This window comes from Ursus arctos, unplaced genomic scaffold (genome assembly GCF_023065955.2).
Source record: "Ursus arctos isolate Adak ecotype North America unplaced genomic scaffold, UrsArc2.0 scaffold_7, whole genome shotgun sequence".
Lineage (NCBI taxonomy): Eukaryota > Metazoa > Chordata > Mammalia > Carnivora > Ursidae > Ursus > Ursus arctos.
In genome coordinates this window covers 28588562-28612434 of record NW_026623089.1, presented here as the reverse complement: position 1 = coordinate 28612434, position 23873 = coordinate 28588562, and the positions used below count along the sequence as shown (strand labels likewise).

The 23873-nt window shown below is 37.4% G+C and overlaps 1 protein-coding gene across 1 annotated transcript in view; it reads right to left on the bottom strand.

Annotated features, from left to right (window-relative positions):
* HPSE2 (heparanase 2 (inactive)) overlaps positions 1-23873 on the bottom strand; it is a 640767-nt gene that overhangs the window by 239627 nt on the left and 377267 nt on the right. The window contains exon 4 of the mRNA XM_048219210.2: positions 8039-8212. Coding sequence (XP_048075167.1) covers positions 8039-8212 — 174 coding nt within the window. The remainder of the gene's footprint in view (positions 1-8038; positions 8213-23873) is intronic.

Below are 23873 nucleotides of genomic sequence, written 5' to 3'. Positions count from 1 at the left end.
ATCTTGGAACTGAAATGACTTTTCACATACAGAGGAACAGAAGGAAATTATCAGCTGAATTTTTATCAGAAATAATGGAGGCCAGAAGACTCTAGGATGACATATTCAAAATGCTGAATAAAAAAAAAAAGTCAGCCAAGAATTCTACATGTAGCAATCTATCCTTCAAAACTGAAAGCAAAATTTAGACCTTAACCAGAAAAACAAAGTACAGAATTTGTTGTGAGAAAATCTGCCTTATAAGAAATGAGAAAGGAAGTCTTTCAGGTTGAAAGGAAATGACACCAGATGGTGACTCAAAATGACACAAAGAAACAGAGAACACCAGTAATGGCAATTGCATAGGTAAATATAAAAGACAGTTGAAAATACCCATTACTCTTTTCTTAACTAATTTAAATAATAGTTACATAAAACAAAAATTATGAAACTGTGGTTGTCGGGCTTGTAACATATGAAAACATAATGTTTAGAATAATAATGGCACAAAGGAGGGGGAAATTGAGTTCTATCAGAGCAAAGTTTCTATAGTTAACTGGAATTAAGTTATTATTACTCTAAAGTAGATTGTAATGAGGTCATATGTATTACAATAAGAAACTACTATGAAAATAAGTAAAACAAAATAAAAACAAAGAAATTAAAGTAATACCTTAGACAATATCTCTTCTGCATATAAAGGTAGTACAGGAGAAAGGGAGGAACAAAAAATGAAATAAAGGGAAAACAGCAAGATGGCAGATATAAATTCAACCATATCAATAATTACATTAAATGTAAATGGACTGAACACTCCAATTAAAAGCAGAAGTTGTTATGCTGAATAAAAATCTAAGATTCAACTAAAGAGACAGGTTTTAAAATAAAAGACTCAAATAGTTTGAAAGTAAAAGGATGAAGAAGATATGCCATGCAAACAGTAATCATAAAAGAGTTGGAATGACTACACTAATATCAGACACAACAGATTTTTTAAGACAACAATGTTTAGGACAACAATGTTATTAGAGATAATGTCGGGCATTTTATAATGATAAAAGGGTCAATTTGTTGGGAAGATATAACAATTATAAACATAGACATACCAACAACAGAATGCCAAAATACATGAAGCAAAATTAAAGAGAAAAATAGAAAATTCAGCAATAATAGGAGACTTCAATACCACATTCTCAGTAATCAACAGAACTAGACAGAAAATTAGCATTTATATAGAAAACATGAGTAACACTATCTGCCAACTTGACCTGATTGATATCAGTATAGCACGCCACCCAACGACAGTAGGATACTCATTATTTTTTTTAGTGCATATAGAATGTCCTTCAGGACAGACCATATGGTAAACCATAAAACAAGTCTTAACTATTTAAAAGGATTAAATCATATAATGTATGTGCCCTGACCACAACAGATTTAAAATAGAATTCAACAGAAAGAAATTTGAGAAATCTATAAATATTTGGAAGTTAAATAATCCATGAGTCAAAAAAGAAATCACAAGGGGAATTAGAAAATATTTTTAAGGAAATGAAAATGAAAATAAAATGTGTAAAAACATATGGGATGACACCAAAGGCACAATCCATGAAAGAAATAATTGATGAGCTGGACTTCATTAAAATTAAAAACATTTGCTCTGCAAAAGACGATGTTATGAGAATGAGAACACACGCCACAAACTGGAAGAAAATACTTGCAAAAGACACATCTGATAAACGACTGTTATCCAAAATATACAAAGAACTCTTAAAATTTAGAAACAAACAACCTGATTTAAAAATGGGAAAAGACTTCAACAGACACCTCACCAAATGAGATATACAGATGGCAAATAAAAATATGAAAAGATAAAAAAATGAAAAGATGTTCCACATATGTCATCAGGGAAATGCAAATTAAAGCAACAATTAAGGGTGCCTGGGTGGCTCAGTTGGTTGGGCATCTGCCTTTGGCTCAGGTCATGATCCCCAGGTCCTAGGATCAAGTCCCACATCAGCTCCCTGCTCAGAGGGGAATCTGCTTCTCCCCCTGCCCTTCCCCCCCACCACATGTGCTCTCTCTCTCTCTCACTTGCTCAATCTCTCAAGTAAATAAATTTTTTAAAAATCTTAAAATAAAAAAAATAAAAAAATAAAAAAACAATTAAATACCACTACATGCCTATTCAAATGGCCGAAATTTGTTAACACTGACAGCACCAAAAACTAGGTAGAATGTGGAGCAACAGGAATGCTCATTCATTGCTGGCAGGAATGAAAAATGATATGGTCACTTTGGAAGAGTTTGGTGATTTATTACAAAACAAAACATATTCTCACTATACGATGCAGCAATTGTGCTCCCTGTTATTTATGCAAAGGAGTTAAAAAATTTTATGTCTTCACTTTTGTCTACACATGAATTTATGGCAGCTGTATTCATAATTGCCACAACTTGGAAGAATGAAGATGTCCTTCAGTAGGTGAATGGATAAATGAACTGTGGTACACCTACACGATGGAATATTATTCAGCACTAAAAAGAAATGAGGTAACAAGCCATGAAAAGATATGGAAGAACCTTGAATGCATAACATTAAGTGAAAGAAGCCAATCTGAAAAGGCTACATACTGTATAATTCCAACTATTTGACATTCTAGGAAAAACAAAATTAGGGACAGAGTGAAAAGAGTAATGGCTGGAAAAGTTTAGGGACAGGAAGGAGGGATAAACAGATGGATCATAGAGGATTTTTAGGACAGTAAAAACACTTTTATGACACCATAGTGCTGGATATATGTCATTGTACATTTGTCCAAATCCACAGTATATTCACACTAAAGTGAACCATAATGTAAACTACAGACTTAGGGGATTATGATGTATTACTGTAGGTTCACCAATTGTAAAAAAAAGTACCACTCTGGTGGGGGATGCTGACAGCAGGGTAGGCTATGCATGTGTCGGTCCAGGGAATATATAGGAAATGTCTACCTTTCTTTCAATTTTGCTGTAAACCTAAAACTGCTCCCCCCAAAAAGTGTTAAAAAATGTAGAGACACAAAGAGAGATTAGGGATGCACAGAGAGAAGGCCATGTGAGAACATAGTGAGAAGCTGGTCATCTGCAAACCAACAGAAGCACAGAAGAAACCAGATCTGCTGACACCTGCTGATCCTGGACTTTGGGCTTCCAGAACAGTGAGAAAATAAATTTTTGTTGTTTAGGAGAAAAAAAGACTTCTATATTAGAAAAGAAGAAAGATCTCAAATTAATAATCTAAGCTTCTATCTTAAGAAAGCAGAAAAAGAAGAGAAAACTAAATCCAAAGCAAGAAGAAATGAAATAATAAAAATTAGAGTAGAAATTAATGATATTAAGAAAAATAGAGAAAATCAATAAAAGCAAAAGTTGGTTCTTCGAAAAAAATCAACAAAACTGTACCATTAGCTAGACTGACCAAGAAACGAAAAGAGAGAAGTCACAGATTACCAAAATTAGGAATGAAAGAAGGAACACCACTAAAGACCTCAGAGTAATTAGGAAGATAAGGGACTACTATGAATAACTTTATGCCATTAATTTAGACAACTTAGATAAAATGAAAGATTTTCAAGAAAGATACAAATTACTAAAACCAACTCAAAAAGAAATAGAAAATCTGTATAGGCTTATAACAACAAAAGACATTGAATTAGTCATTAAAAATATTTCCACAAAGAAAGCACAGACCTAGATGGATTAATTGGTAAATTCTATCAAATATCTGAGGAAGAAATAATACCAATCCTTCATAAACTCTTCCAGAAAATGGAGGAAGAGGGAACACTTCTCAAATACTTTTATGAGGCCAATATTCTCCTGATACCAAAGTCAAAGACATCACAAGAAAAGAAAATTACAGATGAATATTCCTCATAAATATAGATTCAAAAATCCCCAACAAAATAGGTTATAGACTGAATCCTGCAATATATAAGAAGTATTACAATACAATGGCCAAGGGGGATATATACCAGGAATGCAAGACTGATTTAATAACAAAAACCCAACTAATGTAAAATATCATATTAATGGAAGACCAAAAACACAGCATCATCTCAATAGGTGCAAAAAAAGAGGCATTTGACAAAATCCAACACTCATTCCTGATAAATATTCTCAACAACTATGAATAGAAGGGAAATCTTCAATCTGATAAGCAGTATCTGAGGAACAACCTACATATTTAATGATGAAATACTGAATGTTTAATGGTAAAACGTCATACTTAATAGTGAAATATTTAATGTTCTCCCCCTAAGACTGTGAACAAGCAGGAATGTGTACTCTTCCCACTTATCTTCAACATTTGTATTAGAGGTTCTGGCCAGTGTAGTCAGGCAAGGAAAGAAATAAAAAGTATCTGAAGTAAAACTGTCTTTATTCTCAGACAGCATATCTTATATATAGAAAATCCTGAACAATTCACACATATGGGGTGAAAAATCACAAGATCTAAAAATCACGTTCAGCAAGTCTGGAGGATAAAAGATCAATATATAAAATCAATTGTATTTCTAAATACCAGCAATGCACAATACATAAATGAAGTTAAGAAAATAATTCCATTCATAATTTCATGAAAAAGAAAAAAAGACTTAAGATTAAATTTCACAAAAAAAAGTGCAAAATTTGTACACTTAACTACAAAACATTGCTGAAATTAAAAATTTAATAAATGGGGAGATAATCTATGTTCATGGACAGGAAGACTCAATATTCTTAAGACAGTAATTCTCCCCAACATGATCTACAGATTCAATGCTACTCTATTAAAATTCCAGCGGGCTTTGTTAAGGAAATTAAAAAGCTGTGTGGAAATGCAAACACCTAGGATAGCCAAAACAATTTTTAAAAAGAACAAAGTTGGAGGATTTATACTTCCCAATTTCAAAACTCATTACAAAGCTATTGTAATCAAGACAATGTAGTGCTAATATAAGGACAGACATACTGATCAGTTGAATAGAATTAGGACTCCAGAAATAAATTCATTTTTGGTAGATTTTTGACAAAAGTGTTAAGAGAATACAATAGGGAAAGAATAGTCTTTTACATAGTGCTAGGACAACTTGATATCCACATGCAAAAAGATGAATTTAGACTCTAACTTCATAACACACTCAAAATTAACTTGTAATGGATCTTATACCCAAATGTGAAAGCACAAATTATAAGAAAATATAGAAAAAAAACCCACTTTGTGTTTTGAGGTTAAGCAAAAAATGATACCAAAAGTATGATCCATAAAATGAAAAGCTGATAAATTGAATTTTATCAAAATCCCAAACTCCTGCACTTTAAAAGATGTCATAAAGAAAGTGCAAAGAGAAGCTATAGACTGGGGAAAATATTTGCAAATCATATATTTGACAAAGAACTCATATCCAGAATCTATTTAAAACTTTTACAACTCAATAATAAAGTAACTCAATTAAAAGGGTAGAAGATTTGAGTAGACATTTCACCAAAGATGTAAGAATGGCTGATTATCACATGAAAAGACACTCAACATCATTTGTCATTAGGGAAGTGCCAATTAAAGCCATATTAAGATACTACTTCAAACTCACTGGAATGGTTATAATCAGACAGATATTAACAAGTGTTTCCAAAGATGTAGAAAAGCTAGAACCCTTATACATTTCCGGTGAAAATGTAAAATGGTAGAGCTACTTAGGAAAATATTTGGCAGTTGTTAAAAAATAAACATAAACTTACCATACTATGAAATAGCAACTCTACTCCCTCCTGGGTATCTTCCTAGGAGAAATAAAAGCGTATCTCCACACAAAAACTTATGTGTGAATGTTTATAGCAGCATTATTTATCAAAGCCCAAAAGTAGAAACAATCCAGATGTCCATCATCTGGTAAATGGAAAAGCAAAATGGGATATATAGCCACACACTGGAATACTATTCAGCAATAAAAGGGAATGAGCTACTTTTACATGCTACAAAATGGATAAACTTCAAAAACATGCTAGGTGAAAGAAGTCAGATGCAAAAGACTATTATATGATCCAATAATATGAAATGTCCATAAAAGACAAATCTATAGATGGGAAACAGATTAGGGTTTCCTGAAACTGGGCATGGTTACAGGGACTGATGGCAAATAGGCATGAGGGATCTTTTTGGAGTGATGGAAATGTTCTAAAATTGGACTTCAGAGATGTTTGCTCAAGTATATAAATTTGATAATTGAATTGCAAAATGAAGAGGAAGGAAGGAACAGTGAGAGGGTGAGAGGGGAAAAGAGAAAGGGAGAGAGGAGGATAGGAGGGACAGACGGCAGAGGTACATTAACTCATTGTTAGAAAAACAATAGGGTCAAGTTGAATACTTCAAGTTGAATTACTAAAGGACAAAAATGTTGTATGAGAGAACATAATGATGAACTGTTTTCAAATCCTAGTTATTTTCTACCTTCTCTACTAGAAAGAAGGCAGGGATATTTATCTGTATTTACTCTTCTCTCAAAACTAGTGTAGTACCTTTGGTACAGACAAGGCAGTCAATAAATATTTGTTCAATGAAAGTTGAAGGAAGTGAAGAAAGCCAAGAAGTTTTAATAACATTAAAAAAATCTCATAGGGTAGTAAAAAAAGTACCTCCTTTTCTGTTAGAAGTCCCAAGATCCTGACATAGAGTTAGCATTTACTGATGTCTTTTTTAGCAATTCTCTTTAACTTTTTCAATGTACTTCCTCACCTGCATAATATTTCCTTTATTAGGCTCTTCATTTAGCACTTTAAGGTCCAAATAGAAGAGTATTGGGACTTGCTATGTAAACTAAATACTACGTAAATATAGGATGACAATATCGTTGACAATTACAAATAAACCTCCTAAGGAGGTAAATTGAAGGTTTTTGTCACGAACCAGTGGCAGAAAACATGCACTGATACCCTTTAAAATAGAAGAGACAAACACAATATTTTTCTTTTTTTTGGTAACAGGAGTATACAATTTACATCTATACAATTCACCAAATTAATGTACATGATTCAATGGTTGTAAGTTGCACAATCATCACCACAACAAATTTAGAAGATATTTATCACCCCCAGAAGAAGCCTCAGGCCCTTTAGCAATTCCCTCTCATCTCTGCCACCCCTAGCTCTAGGCAACCACTCATCTACTGTCTCTTCAGATTTACCTACTTTGGACATTTTATATAAATATGTGACTGGGTTTTTTCATTTGGCATCATCTTTTCAAGGTTCATCCATGTTGTAGCGTGTATCAGTGCTTCATTCCTTTCTTGTGGTCAAATAATATTCCATCACATGGCTATACCACATTTTATTTATCCATTTATTGATAGACATTTGGGTTGTTTCCACTTTGGGGCTATTATGAATAATGCTACTATGTGTAAGTTTTTCTGTGGACATATGCTTTCATTTCTCTTAAATATATACCTAGGAGTAGAATTGCTAGGTCATTTAGGAACTCTACATTTAACTTTTTGAGGAACTGCCTGACTGTATTGCAAAGCGGCTACACTGTTTTACATTCCCACCAGCAGCGTATGAAGGTTCTGATTTCTCCACATCCCTGCCAATAGTTGTTATCCTTTTTTTTTATCATGGGCATCCTAGTGGATGTGAAATACTATTTTACTGTGGTTTTGATTTGCTTTTTCCTGATGGCTAAAGATGTTGAGCATCTTTTCATGTGTTTTTTGGCTTTTTATATTTTTCTTTGGAGAAACGTCTATTCAGTTCCTTTGGCCAATAGTATTCTTTCAACTGATTCTTGCGCTGTCCTTAATATGAAGTGAAACAACACGGCAAATGATATTCACAGTTCCAAGAAGCAGGTGTGGATTCACTAAATCTACTGTACTTCACTATTTGGTCTTTTCCTATCTAGAAGGTCAATTCAGTGGCCAAATATTCTAAGTATTTTCTGGGCCAGTACACTATAGATGGTCTAACTAAGGCTATGTTCCAGGGAACTTATTTTTTATCTTGTCAATTCAGAGGAAATAACATCCTTACTTACCATTTCCCAGTTCCCAAGAAATATTGTACTTTTTGCTGGCACTGTACTTCAACAGACTCAGGGCACTAGAACTGTTCCAGGAGTTATTGGGATTACGACGCAGTGCATTTAGAGCAAATATCAGGTGGAGTCCAGAGCAATCAGCAAAGTTATAAAGTTTGTCTAGAGACCTGGCTGGGAAGAAGCAGAAAAAGGCTTGTAACTTTAAAATCAACATTCCAACAAAAGGAAAATATTAGCTACTATAAAAAGCCTTTCTGTGAGCTTCCTGCTCATTAATTCCTGCTAGGAATTATGCAGAGAGGCTTCAAGAGGATTATATTACCTCTTGGTTCGGGGTACATTTTGAAGTGATTTTAGAAAGCAGAACACAGAATTCTAGACACAGGTTGCAAATTAGCAACCAAGTCTAGTCCACAGTATGTTTTATTTGTTAACAACAACAAAAAAATGGAATTGTTAACATTTAAAAATAGGAAGGTATCATGAAGCAGCTCGATTTCTAGCTTCTCTTGAAAAATCAGATGATCTGACACTGCTGGATCTGTACTCCTTTGTGAAATGATAGGAATAGTGTTGGGAGACAAGGCCAAGAAAGATGACTGGCTGGTAAGTCTTGGAAAATAGCTCAGCCTAGCAGCACTTCAAAAAAAAAAAAATTCACTTGATTCCACATTTCTAATATTTCTGAGAATGGAAACAGCATTAGTGTAAATATATTCATTGTCATTTTGATCCCTGATACCATCAACTCTACTCACCATGTGTCCCATACTCATCCCATTCCTTCCATCTATTGTCATCATTCTGGTTCTGGCTCTCATTTCCACTTGCATGAATTATCACAACAATATCTGTGCTTGTCTGTCCAGATTTATCTTCCTTCCAATCACTTTCATCAGTTTCACTCAACTCTCAAAACCTTAGTGGATTTTTGAGACTTTTCTTTCTTAGTTCAAGGACTCTACAACTCAGTCGTACTTTTCCCAACTTCAAGCCTCACTATTGTCTATGAGTTCTTTGTTGGTGTCACCCGGTTCTATTTATTATAGAATCTCCTGCTCCATTAATTAGCCTTTGCTCTAATTATTCTCCTCATTTGGCATGCCCTTTTCCCTCTTTTAAACATATCCGGATCTTACTTGTCCTTTTAGACAGTATTTACGAGGTATGGATGTTATGACTGTAAGTGATAAACAGATTGGAAAAAAATTTCAGGTTAATAATTATGTACAGGGGTTCACATTACCCTAGTATTCATTATCCAAGTCCCTAGAGCAGGGTTTCTCAAATGGGGTTCTGTGGAACACTAGGGGGTTCTACAAAAATTAATGCAGAGTGACCAAGGTGCCCCATTAGCAATTGTTGTAAGTCTTTTAGTCTTGTAAAGTAGAACCATGATCATTTGGTTGAGTCCATTACCAGTTGTTGATGTGGGGAATGGTGAGGCTGCCATTTTTATCTTCTTACATATATGAGAAAGTATTTTTTAAGAAGCACCAAGAACAAGGACAGAAATTGTCTCATTTCAGTTGAAAATGAAATCCATGGGAACTTATCTCACATTCAACCCAGAGTCTAGTAACTATGCAACAACAAAAGGCATAGATTTCACAATTAAGAAATAAACTTATTTTTAGCTCCAAAAATAGCAATTAAGATTAAAATGTGTTTATAAGCCTATTAAAGTGATCATGAAACCAATATATGTATATATTAATTTTACAATTATCTTACATGAGCTTGACCATGCCACTCATTAAAAAATGGTTTCTTTTAAAGTCATATAAAATTGTGTCTTAGGCTATAAATTTATTCATATTGCTTTGACATATGGTTTTATTAACTTTACTATTCAACATTGTTAACTTATTTTCATATTGAGAACATTAATTATATTCATAAACTTTTTAAAAGTAAGCCTAACAAGTCTACCTTTAGAAAAATTATATCCCATTTTGGCTTAAACCAGTTATTTAATAAAAACATATTATGTTTGCCTATAAGTTCTCACTTTCTTGAAAAGGAAAGAAAGGGATTAATTTCAATAAAGAATGTTAACTACTTGTTTTTTCTTTTTCTTGTCAAGAAAGTTTGTCTAAAAAGTTATTTTTAATTTTTATTTTAATCTGGATCTGATTTTATTTTTTCAAGTCAGGTTTATTGAGGTACTATTTACATAGAGTAAAATTCACTCTTTTTTCCCCCTCCTTAATGTCCATCACCCAGTTAGTCCATCCCCCCACACCTCCCCTCCAGCAGCCCTCAGTTTGTTTCCTATGATTAAGAGTCTCTTATGGCTTGTTTGCCTCTCTGATTTCATCCTGTTTTATTTTTTACTTTCTTCCCCTACGATCTTCTGTTTTTTTCTTTTTTTTTAAAAAATAATATTTACTTTGTTATATTAGTCACCATACAGTACATCCCCAGGTCTTGATGCAATGTTCCATGATTCATTACTTGCATATAACACCCAGTGCGCCATGCAATATGTGCCCTCCTTAATACCCATCACTGGCCTATCCCATTCCCCCATCCCCCCTCCCCTCCGAAGCCCTCAGTTTGTTTCCCAGAGTCCACAGTCTCTCATGCTTCATTTCACCTTCTGTTTACCCCCCCTTCATTCTTCCCTTCCTTCTCCTACCGATCTTCCTATTTCTTATGTTCCATAAATGAGTGAAACCATATGATAATTGTCTTTCTCTGCTTGACTTATTTCACTTAGCATAATCTCCTCCAGTCTCGTCCATGTTGCTGTGAATGTTGGGTAATTGTTCTTTCTGATGGCTGAGTAATATTCCATTGACTATATGGACCACATCTTCTTAATCCAGTCATCTGTTGAAGGGCATCTTGGCTCCTTCCACGATTTAGCTATTGTGGACAATGCTGCTATGAACATTGGGGTGCATATGGCCCTTCTCTTCACTACATCTGTATCTTTGGGGTAAATACCAAATAGTGCAATTGCTGGATCATAGGGTAGCTCAATTTTTAACTTTTTAAGGGACCTCCACACTGTTTTCCAAAGTGGCTGTACCAACTTGCATTCCCACCAACAATGTAGGAGGGATCCTCTTTCTCCACATCCTCTCCAACATTTGTTGTTTCCTGCCTTGTCCATTTTTGCCATTCTAACTGGCGTAAGGTGGTATCTTAGTGTGGTTTTGATTTGAATTTCCCTGATGGCTAATGATTTTGAATATTTTTTCATGTGTCTGTTAGCCATTTCTATGTCGTCATTGGAAAAGTGTCTGTTCATATCTTTTGCCCATTTTTTAATTTGATTATTTGTTTCTTGGGTGTTGAGTCTGAGAAGTTCTTTGTAGATCTTGGATACAAGTCTTTTATCTGTAGTGTCATTTGCAAATATCTTCTCCCATTCTGTGGGCTGCCTCTTAGTTTTTTTGACTGTTTCCTTGGCTGTGCAGAAGATTTTATCTTGATGAAGTCCCACAAGTTCATATTTTCTTTTGTTTCTCTTGCCTTTGGAGATGTGTCATGAAAAAAGTTGCTGTGGCCAATGTCAAAGAGGTTGCAGCCTATGTTCTCCTCTAGGATTTTGATGGATTCCTGTCTCACATCGAGGTCTTTCAACCATTTGCAGTTTATCTTTGTGTATGGTGTGAGAGAGTGGTCAAGTTTCATTCTTTTGCATATAGCTGTCAAATTTCCCCAGCACCATTTATTGAAGAGACTGTCTTTTTTCCACTGGATGATTTTTCCTGCTTTATCAAAGATTAGTTGCCCAAAGAGCCGAGGGTCCATTTCTGGGTTCTCTATTCTGTTCCATTGGTCTATGTGTCTATTTTTGTGCGAGTACCATGCTGTCTTTGTGATCACAGCTTTGTAGTACAGCTTGAAGTCCGGCAACGTGATGCCCCCAGCTTTGTTTTTCCTTTTCAACAATTCCTTGGAGATTCGGGGTCTTTTCTGGTTCCACACAAATTTAAGGGCTGTTTGTTCCAGTTCTTTGAAAAATGTCATTGGTATTTTGATCGGGATGGCATTCAAAGTGTAGATTGCTCTGGGTAGCATGGACATTTTAACTATGTTTATTCTTCCGATCCATGAGCATGGAATATTTTTCCATCTTTTGGTGTCTTCAATGTCTTTCAAGAGTGATTTGTAGTTTCTAGGGGCGCCTGGGTGGCACAGCGGTTAAGCGTCTGCCTTCAGCTCAGGGCATGATCCCGGCGTTATGGGATCGAGCCCCACATCAGGCTCCTCCTCTATGAGCCTGCTTCTTCCTCTCCCACTCCCCCTGCTTGTGTTCCCTCTCTCGCTGGCTGTCTCTATCTCTGTCGAATAAATAAATAAAATCTTAAAAAAAAAAGTGATTTGTAGTTTCTAGAATATAGATCCTTTATGTCTCTGGTTAAGTTAATTTCAAGATAACATATGATTTTTGGTGCTATTGTAAATGGGATGGATTCCCTAATTTCTCTTTCTTCAGTCTCATTGTTCGTGTATAGAAATGCAACTGATTTCTGAGCATTGATTTTGTATCCCACCACATTACTGAATTGCTCTATAACTTCTAGTAGTTTGGGATTGGATTCTTTTGGGTTTTCCATATAGAGTATCATGTCATCTGTGAAGAGAGACAGTTTGACTTCTTCTTTGCCGATTTGCATACCTTTTATCCCTTTTTGTTGTCTGATTGCTGTTGCAAGGACTTCTAGTACTATGTTGAATAATAGTGGTGAGAGTGGGCATCCTTGTCGTGTTCCTGATCTTAAGTGAAAGGCTTTCCGCTTTTCCCCGTTGAGAATGATATTCGCTGTAGGCTTTTCATAGATGGTTTTTATGAAATTGAGGAATGTACCCTCTATCCCTACACTCTGAAGGGTTTTAATCAGGAAAGAATGCTGTATTTTGACAAATGCTTTTTCTGCATCAATTGAGAGGATCAAGAGGATCTTTTTTTTTTTTTTTAAAGATTTTATTTATTTATTTGACAGAGAGAGACAGAGACAGCCAGCGAGAGAGGGAACACAAGCAGGGGGAGTGGGAGAGAAAGAAGCAGGCTCACAGCAGAGGAGCCCGATGTGGGGCTCGATCCCACAACGCTGGGATCACGCCCTGAGCCGAAGGCAGACACCCAACCGCTGTGCCACCCAGGCACCCCAGGATCAAGAGGATCTTGACTCTTTTCTTGTTGATATGATCTATCACACTGATGATTTTGCGAATGTTGAACCACCCTTGCATCCCAGGGATGAATCCCACTTGGTCTTGATGGATAATCCTTTTAATGTACTTTTGGATCCTATCAGCTAGGATCTTGTTCAGAATTTTGGCATCCATATTCATCAGGGAAATCGGTCTGTAATTCTCCTTTTTGATGGGGTCTTTGCCTGGTTTGGGGATCAAGGTAATACTGGCCTCATAGAATGAGTTTGGTAGTTTTCCTTCTGTTTCTATTTTTTGAAACAGCTTCAGGAGAATAGGTATTATTTTTTCTTTGAATGTTTGGTAGATTTCCCCGGGAAATCCATCAGGCCCTGGACTCTTGTTTTTGATAACTGCTTCAATCTCTTCATAATTAATCGGTCTGTTTAAATAATCAATTTCTTCCTGTTTCAGTCTTGGTAGTTTATAGGTTTCCAGGAAGGCATCCATTTCTTCCAGGTTGTTTAATTTGTTGGCATAAAGCTGTTGATAAAAGTTTCTAATGATCCTTCCTATTTCATTGGTGCTGGTTGTGATCTCTCCCCTTTCATTCATAATTTTATTAATTTGGGTCCTTTCTCTATTCTTTTGAATAAGTCTGGCCAGTGGGTTATCAATCTTATTCTTTCAACGAACCAGCTTCTAGTTCTGTTGATCTGCTCTACTGTGCTCCTGGTTTCTAATTCATTGATCTCTGCTCTAATCTTGATCACCTGCCTTCTTGTGCATGGGTTACACCTATTCTTCTGTTCCAGCTCCAGCTTCTTGAGGTGAGAATATAAAAACTGCATTTTAGATTTTTCTGTTCTCTTGAGTGAGGCTTGGATGGCTATGTATTTTCCCCTTAGGACAGCCTTTGCAGTGTCCCACAGGTTTTGGACCGATGTGTTTTCATTCTCTTTGGTCTCCAGAAATTGTTTAAACTGATTTTTAATTTCCTGGTCTACCCAATCATTTTTGAGCCCGATGGTTCTTAGTTTCCAAGTGTTCAAGTTTCTTCCAAATTTTTCCTTGTGATTGAGTTCCAGTTTCAAAGCATTGTGGTCTGAGAATATGCAGGGAATAATCTCAGTCTTTTGGTATCGGTTACGACCTGTTTTGTGACCAGTATATGGTCTATTCTGGAGAATGTTCCACGTGCATTCTAAAAGAATGAGTATTCTGTTGTTCTGGGGTGTAGTGTTCTATACATATCTATGCGGTCCATCTGTTCCAGTATGTCATTCAAAGCTCTTGCTTCTTTGTTGATTTCCTGCTTAGGTGATCTGTCTATTGCTGACAGCGGAGTGTTGAGGTCCCCTACTATTAATGTATTATTATCTATATGTCTCTTTATTCTGGTTAAGAGTTGGCTTATGTATCTAGCTGCTCCCCTGTTGGGGGCATAGATATTTATAATTGTCATATCCACTTGTTGGATACATCCTTTAAGAATAATATAGTGTCCTTCTGTATCTCTCACTACAGTCTTTAGTTTAAAATCTAATCTGTCTGATATGAGAATTGCTACCCCAGCTTTCTTTTGAGGTCCATTGGCATGAAAAATGGTTTTCCATCCCTTCACTTTCAGTCTGGACATATCTTTAGGTTCAAAATGAGTCTCTTGTAGATAGCAAATGGATGGGTCATGTCTTTTTATCCAATCTGCAACCCTTTGGCGTTTTATGGGAGCATTTAGGCCATTTACATTGAGACTGATTATTGAGAGATATGATTTTAATGATGCCATGTTGCCTGTAAAGTCTTTGTTTCTATAGATTGTAAATTTCTGTTCTGTAACACTCTTGGGGTCTTTTTACTTTTATAGAGCCCCCCTTAATATCTCCTGTAGGGCTGGTTTGGTGGTTACGAATTCCTTCAGTTTCTGCCGATCCTGGAAGGTCCTTATCTCTCCGTTGATTCTGAATGACAGCCTTGCTGGATAAAGGATCTTTGGCTGCATGTTCTTCTCAGATAGAGCTTTGAAAATACCATGCCAACCCTTCCTAGCCTGCCAGGTCTCTGTAGACAGGTCTGATGTTATTCTGATATTTTTCCCTCTGTACGTAAGGATTTTCTTCCCCCTGGCCGCTTTCAGTACTGTATCCTTGGATCCTATATTTGCAAATTGCACTATGACGTGACGTGGTGTAGGTCTGTTCTCATTGACCTTGGTAGGGGTCCTCTCTGCTTCCTGGACATGAATGCTTGTTTCCTTTGCCAGATTAGGGAAGTTCTCAGCTACAATTTGTTCAAATATTTCTTCTAGACCTCTCTCTTTCTCCACCCCCTCGGGGATGCCGATGATTCTGACATTGGAATGTTTTATTAAGTCAATAATCTCCCGTAATCTACATTCTTGAGATTGGATTTTTTTGAGGCAAGTTTCTGTTTTAAATTTCTCTTCTACCATCCCATCCTCCAATTCACTAATTCATTCTTCTGCCTCATTTACCCTGGCTGTCAGAGCGTCTAGTTTAGACTGCATTTGATTCATAGCATTTTTAATTTCTGCAAGACTCGCTCTCATTTCTGCCCTTAGAGATTCTATATTCTCGTTAATATTTTCATTAATAGTTTTTTCAAGCTTACACATCATCTTGACCATTGTTACTCTGAACTCCATTTCTGACAATTTGGTTATATCCATATCCATCAGTTCTGTGGCAGAGGCCACAGACGCATTATCTTTTCTTTGCTTGGGGGCGGGGGGGATTTCTCCTTCTCATCATTCTGATGAGGAGAGGTTGTGGGGATGCTCAGAGCCCAAGTTATTGACCAGGACACAGGCAGTGTGCACTTGTTTTATAGGAACCTTAGGGATGTCGGCTTCCTGATTTTTCAGCCTGCCTTCTGGGCGAGCGGCCTGCTGCGCTGACATTCAGGAAACCCTGTTTGGGTAGAGTTGTCCTGTCCCCTGCGAGGGGGATGGGGCTGGGCACACTGTGAGCCGGTATTTCTGGGTTTTTGTTCTCTGGTGGCTTTCCCTGGCAGTTTTCTGTGCCTCTTCTGAGAGTCAGAGCCGCAGTGGCCGTATCCTAGCGTCTGTCTCAGAACAGAGAGTTCACAGTCCTCTCTCCACTGAGCTCTCTTGGCCACTTTAACTTTGTTTCTATTGGTGGTGCTAAAAACCCTGCAGCGACCCGGGATGTGCACCCCACAGCCTGTGTCCCAGCCCTCACTTCCAGGGCCGGCGGAACTCCCAAATTTAATCCGGTTCCAGTGAGCGCTCCGGAGCTCTGGTTTTCAGTCTGGTTGTGCACGTTCCCGGGCTCACGGTCTCAGTCTGCTCTCTCAGCTGGTCCGCGAGTCTGGCCCACTCCTCAGCACAAGTGGCTACTGCTTCCCGGCGCCCGAGCTCCGACGGAGGCTCCCTCCCCCTTCCGTTTATCTTCCTATATCTATGCACGGATTCACAGCTCCCCGTTTCGTACCTCAATGCTCAGCGCTGGAGATGTTTGTTTGTAGAGATCCGGGTGTATCTTCCTGCGTCTCAGGCTGATTCGGTGGGTGTTCAGGATGGTCTGGCAGATATCCAGCTCGACTCCGGACCAGCTGAGAAAGGGTCTCCTACTCTTCCGCCATCTTTTCTCCTCCTTGCAGAAAGTGGTCGCTTTTCTGTTCATAGAGTTTCTGCTACTCTTTTCTTCATTCTCCAGTTGCGTTCATAGGTATTCAGAATGGTTTGGTAGCCGTCTCGCTGAATTCCTGGGACCAGACGAACTTTAGGTCTCCTGCTCCTCCGCCATCATGGAACGCCGAGCTGGAGCTCAACTCCTGTTTTAAACCGGGTTCCTTGCAGAAAGTGTTCGCTTTTCTGTTCAGAGAGTTGCTGCTATTCTTTTCTTCATTCTCCAGTTGAGTTTGTAGCTGTTCAGAATGGTCCAATAGCTATCTAGCTGAGTTCCCTGGGACCAGACGAAATTTAAGCCTCCTGCTCCTCCGCCATCTTGGACTCCGCCCCTGATTGCTCCCTTTGGGTGCTGACAGAAGCAGAGCTGGGAAACAAGACTTCTACACCCACGTGGCAGGAACAAAGGGGTATTCCCCTGTCTTCACCTTAGAAATATAATCTAGTTCACTTCCTATTGATGGTCATACTTCTGACTAAACCAAGTTTTTCTGAGTTCTGATGTTGATCCAGTGTCCCCAACAAGTGGCTGGTGACATCTACGGAGTCCTCAACAGGAAGCAGGCCATGCCTTGCAGGAGTCCCCACTGGCAAGCACACCCACGTTCCTCAGGAAGGCCTCGCTGCCCTTCAAGGAGTCCACGCCCACCCGAGGTCTCACATAGGCAGCCAGGCTTGCTCCAGTGTGTGCTCCACCAGTGGCACACCCTGCCCGAGGCCCTCTGGACACCACCAGCCACCCCGGCCCAGTGGAGCAGGAGACGCGCAAGCACAGAGGCCTGCAGGAAAGCAAGCCAGCACCACACCACGTTCTGTTTGTTGGCGGCCCTCCCGGCAGCCTTCTGTTTTGTTTCTTAAATTCCACTTATGAGTGAAATCATATGATAATTGTCTTTCTCTGATTGACTTATTTCACTTAGCATAATACCCTCAAGTTCCATCCACTTCATTGCAAATGGTAAAATTTTATTCTTTCTGATGACTGAGTAAATATTCCATTGTACATATATACCACATCTTCTTTATCCATTCATCTGTCAATGGACATCTCGGCTCTTTCCATAGTTTGGCTATTGTGGACATTGCTGCTATAAACATTGGGATGCTGGTGCCCCTTCAAATCATTGCATTTGTAGGTAAATGGGGTAAGACTTCTTTGGGGTAAGTAGCCAGTAGTGCAATTGCTGGGCCATACGGTAGCTCTATTTTCAACTTTTTGAGGAACCTCCATACTATTTTCCAGAGTGGCTGCAGCAGCTTGCATTCCTGCCAACAGTGTAAGAGGGTTCTCCTTTCTCTGCATCCTCCCCAACATCTGTCATTTCCTGACTTGTTAATTTTAGCCATCCTGACTGGTGTGAGGTGGTATCTCATTGTGGTTTTGATTTGTATTTCCCTGATGCCGAGTGATGTGGAGCATTTTTGTCATGTGTCCGTTGGCCATTTGCATTTCTTTGGAGAAATGTCTGTTCATATCTTCTGTCCATTTCTGTCTGTTCATGTCTTTTGACCATTTCTTGATTGGATTATTTGTTATTTGGGTGTTGAGTTTGATAAGTTTTTTATAGATTTTGGATACTAGCCGTTTATCTGATATGTCACTTGCAAATATCTTCTCCCATTCTTTCGGTTGTCTTTTGGTTTTGCTGACTGTTTCCTTTGCTGTGCAAAAGCTTTTTATCTTGATGAAGTCCCAGTCGTTCATTTTAGCCTTTGTTTCCCTTGCCTTTGGAGACATGTCCAGCAAGAAGTTGCGGTGGCCAAGGTCAAAGAGGTGGCTGCCTGTGTACTTCTCTAGGATTTTGATGGATTCCTGTCTCACATATAGTTCTTTCATCCATTTTGAGTCTATTTTTGTGTATGGTGTAAGGAAATGGTCCAGTTTCATTATTCTGCACGTGGCTGTCCATTTGTTGAAGAGACTGTCTTTTTTCTATTGGATATTCTTACCTGCTTTGTTAAAGATTAGTTGACCATAGAGTTGTCCATTTCTGGGTTCTCTATTCTGTTCCATTGATCTATATGTCTGTTTTTGTGCCAGTACCATACTGTCTTGATGATTACAGCTCTGTAATAGGGGTTGAAGTCCAAAATTGTGATGCCACCAGCTTTGGTTTTCTTTTTCAACATTCCTTTGGCTATTTGGGGTCTTTTCTGGTTCCATACAAATTTTAGGATTTTTTCCAGCTCTGTGAAGAATGTTGATGGTATTTTGATAGGGATTGCATTGAATGTATAGATTACTCTAGGTAGCATAGACATTTCAACAGTATTTGTTCTTCTAATCCATGAGCACGGAACATTTTTCCACTTCTTTGTGTCTTCTTCAATTTCTTTCATGAGTGTTCTATAGTTTTCTGAGTACAGATCCCTTGCCTCTTTGGTTAGGTTTATTCCTAGGTATCTTATGGTTTTGGGTGCAACTGTAAATGGGACTGACTCCTTAATTTCTCTTTATTCTGTCTCACTGTTAGTGTATAGAAATGCAACTGATTTCTGTGCATTGATTTTATATCCTGCCACTTTGCTGAATTCCTGCATGAGTTATAGCAATTTTGGGGTGGAGTCTTTTGGGTTTTCCATATAGAGTATCATGTCATCTGCAAAAAGTGAGAGTTTGTTTTTGCCAAATCAGATGCCTTTTACTTCTTTTTGTTGTCTGACTGCTGAGGCTAGGACTTCTAGTACTATGTTGAACAGCAGTGGTGATAGTGGACATCCCTGCCGTGTTCCTCACCTTAGGGAAAAGGTCTCAGTTTTAGTTTTAAATAGGGAGGAAAAAAAAACCTATCCTTGTACTTACCACATATCACACACTATACTCAATAGCACTGCATACTCAATAGTATGATAGAAATTTGTGGTAAGACTTTTAGCTGTACTTGGGTAAGGTATAAAAAAAATCAAGTAGGGAATTTTAAAAGAGAAAAACTGAAGTATCTTCTGTCTATACCACTGACCTGCATTGGAGTTGGTATCCTTTGTGGGGAAGGGGAACCTACAAAAGAACAGGCTAAGAAGCTGGCTAAACAGTTTCTCAGGTAACAATTACTGTCTATTTAAATGAGCACTGGGAATTATTATTGGATAATAATATCTACAACTAAATGATCTCACTAACATACTTGAGATTTAGATATTTTTATCCAGAGGTTCCCTGAAACTTGAGAATTATGTCAAGTATTCCTCTGGTATAAAAAGTTTGAGAAAGCACTCCTAGAGTTAAAGAGTGCATTGGAAAACAAATCATCTGAACACCAAAATACTCACTGTTGAACTGTGAACTTACTTACACATTCTTTCCACTTGGCAAAATTCTCACTAATCAAATCAATAATGTTTTTAATCTCTCCAATATAATGCAAACCTGTTATAAATCTATTGGAAAGCCAAGTTACAAGTCTGAGCAAAAGAGGCAGGATTTCATGAAATCAATGAAAATAATGTCTGATAACTGCTCAAATCACATGCAAATCCACTAATAAATAAGGATCTAGAAGAATTAGATCAGTTAACTGAACAAGAGAAAACACAAAGATAACAATAGGTTGCTCAAAAATAATGTGAATATTACAAGATAAAGAGAGGTCTATTTTGAAGTCTTTTAATATTTACACTCATGCCACAAAAGTTAAATGATTTTCTCAGAAAAATAGTCAATATTCAATTAAATAATGTTTTGTTCATTGAAATTATTCATAGTTGCAATAATAGCTTATAATTTGTTACACTTATTTTCATAATCTTAGTGTAATTTAGAAATCAAACTTTTGCATCAAAATTGAACATGATTGACTAATATTCTTTTTAGATAGACTGAGTCCCTTTAAATGGCCTTTTTCTAGAATTAATTATCTTTATATGATGAGGATTTCCTGTGTAGTTTTCATGTATATTATAAAAATGAACAATATATATATCAAACACAAAAGCATAAAAAGCTATAATTTCATGGATTTGATGGTTTAAGACAAGGCAAAGGGATTTACCCCCCCAAAAGATAACAATATAGAAAAACGTATGGGGAAATAAAAATATAGATGGTTTTTTAACATGGCAAAAATTGAGAACTATAGGGCTAGAAGTTTGGGAAATACTTCCTTAAGGATAAATTTAAGTCCCGCCTCCTTATGAAGCCATTCCTGAACACATCAATCTCCCTACAGTGACCATAACTTTCTCTAAACACTGGTTCTATAACATTTGTTAGCATCTGAGTGTCTTGTGGCATCTATGGCATTATCTTATATATTTACCTCTTGATTTAGTCACTTTTGCAGAATGAATGGCTTTTTTTCCTAGTAACCTGCCAAATTCCTCAAGGATTGTTCCGTATCTTATGAAATCCTTTATAGCATCTATCTAAGAACAGTTTCCTGCCTTAAAATCATGCTGAAGTATTCTTACAACCCAAATCTTTTTCGTTGCATATAAGTGGTCTAGTAAGAAATTGAAAGGACCCAAAGAAAGATTTGTGTAATAATTATTATTGCTAGCTCACACATATACTCTAAAGCTTATTAGAAGATTACATATATTTTTAAAAAGACTACATACACTTGAATGCAGAGCATTTAGTAGATGCTCAACAAATGTAATCTTCCTTGGACTCTCTGCAGCCAGGTTCTATCCAAGCAAGCAGATACTTAAATATGACTTTCTACTCTCTCCACCAGAGAGTGACAATGCTTCTATGTCCTTTAGACAGGTTCCCTGGCATCTCATATGAATAGAATTTGAAGCAGCCAGTCTCAAAGGCAACTGAAAATGAGGAGCTGGGGCTTGAGATGAAAAGGAGAATAGGCTTGGGAGTCACCTATATACTGCTGATAGTTGATGCTATGAAAGTTCTTGAGGCTTCTGAAGAACAAAATGGTTGAGGATGATACCTTAAGGAATGTCTACATACAAAGGTTAGAAAAAAGGGCAGAGAAGAAGGAGGAGAACACAGAAATGTTATCTTAAGGAACCCCAAAGAAGATATTTCAAGGACGTGCTAGTCAACGACAGTACATGTTAATGAGAAATCTAGAAGAAAATGGACTGAGAAAAAAAGTCATTACAGTTAATCAAACAGTGAGATTAGAAGCTAAATTTAGTTTGGGGTGTAGACTTAAAGAATGAATGGCAAAGAACAAGGAATAGACTCTGGACATTCAACTTATTTGTTGATGTTCTGTGTCAATAACAGGAAGAAAAAAAACCAAAAAAGTACCTGGAGAAATACCAAAGATAAATTTAAGAAAAAAATCAAGATCAAGACCTCGTTTTGCCAAAAAGCCATTTCTTCAATAAGGGTAATCTCAGCTTTATATTACAAACACATAAGATCAATGAATTCACATTAAGATACGAATGATGGTCATTTCCCTTAGTTTTCTCAAGACTTGGCACTTTAAAAACAAAGTAAATAAAAACAAAGTAGACAAACTACAATCCAACAGACAAAAAAATAGGATTCTTATTAATCTAAGCAACTGGTGGCTGAAATTGCTAGTAGGATTCAAATATTGACTGAGCACCAACTACAGGCCAGGCAATATATACTTGAAGGTTATAGCAATGAACCAAAGAGAAAACAGGTCCTAGCCCCATGCAGTTTACGTTTAGTGTGGTTGTTGTGAAGTTCAATGGCAGAAATAAAGCAGGGGAGGGGATTGTAGAACCAATGGAAGAGATATGCTATTTTAAAAAAGCCTCACTGATAAGGTAACATTTAAGCAAAGACCCTATGGAAGTAAGAGAGTAAATCAAGTGGACTTAAAGGCAAAGGCCCAAGACAGGTATGAGACTGATGAATATGAAAAACAGCAAAGAGCCCAGTGTGGCTGCCCCAGAATGAATGACAGAGAAAGAGGTAGAAGATGAGGTCAGAGCAGTAGAAGGACCAGACTGTGTAGGACTTTGCTTTTTTACCCTGAATGACAGGAAAACACTGGATGGTTCTGAATAGGACCCAATTCACATTTTAAAAGCTTGGCTGTTGAGCTAAAAAGCGACTAGAGGGGGAGGAGAGGGAAAAGGTGAAAGCAAATAAAGTAGGTAGAAGTCTGTGGTAATAATTCAGAGCAAAGGGATAACAGTGGCTTGGACTAGGGTGGTAGTAGCAGAGTGGTTGAAGTGGCTGGGTTCCTGGGATATTTTAAAGGTAGAGCTGATGATATTTGCTGAAGGATTAGATTTGGAGTATGCGGGGGAAAAAAGAGGTCAATGAAAATTCCAAAATTTTTGGCTTGAGCAACCAACAGATAAACTTGACATTGAAGAAGGAAGTGTGGAAGATTAGGAGAAGACAGAAGGGGAAAACAAAAGTTAGCTCCCAAGAGCCAACTATGCCTCCATTGTTCAACTCTATCCCCTACCCTCTAAAGGCATACTGGACTGTTTGCCAAAGAGAAGGTACCATGTGTCTGCCTTTTAAGCATCCATTTCAATATGTATCAAGGCTGATACATAAAAAGCCTTAATAAATATCTAACTCATGCAGGTGTTATTTAGGCCCATTCAATGCCATTTATAATCTGCCTGTATCATAAATACCCAATCTCAGTAATCATTATTCACTATAGCAAGTTCACTCTAGATTATGTCTATCACTCCATGCTGTTAAATGCACTCACATAATATACTCATTTCTTTAAGTGTTCAATTTGGACTGATTATTATGGGGGAGGTATATAGGAGACTATCCACCAGAGGCTGGAAGAGCAGAGGAATTTCTTTTTCTTTTTTTTTTTTAAGACTTTATTTATTTATTTGACAGACAGCAAGAGAGCACAAGGAGGGGGAGCAGTGGAAGGACAGGCAGAAGCAGGGCACCGAGCAGGGAGCCCGATGTAGGGCTTGATCACAAGACCCTGGGATCATGACCTCAGCCGAAGGCAGAAGCTTAACCATCTGAGCCACCCAGGTACACCAGAACAGGGGAATTTCTAATGGTAGCCAGAAAGAAATGTGAGAATGAAAGCAGAGTGAGGTGAACTCTTCACCAACTCTGTCTCTTGTAATTCAGAGAGAAACCATCAGTTAATGGGGAACCATTTGAATTAG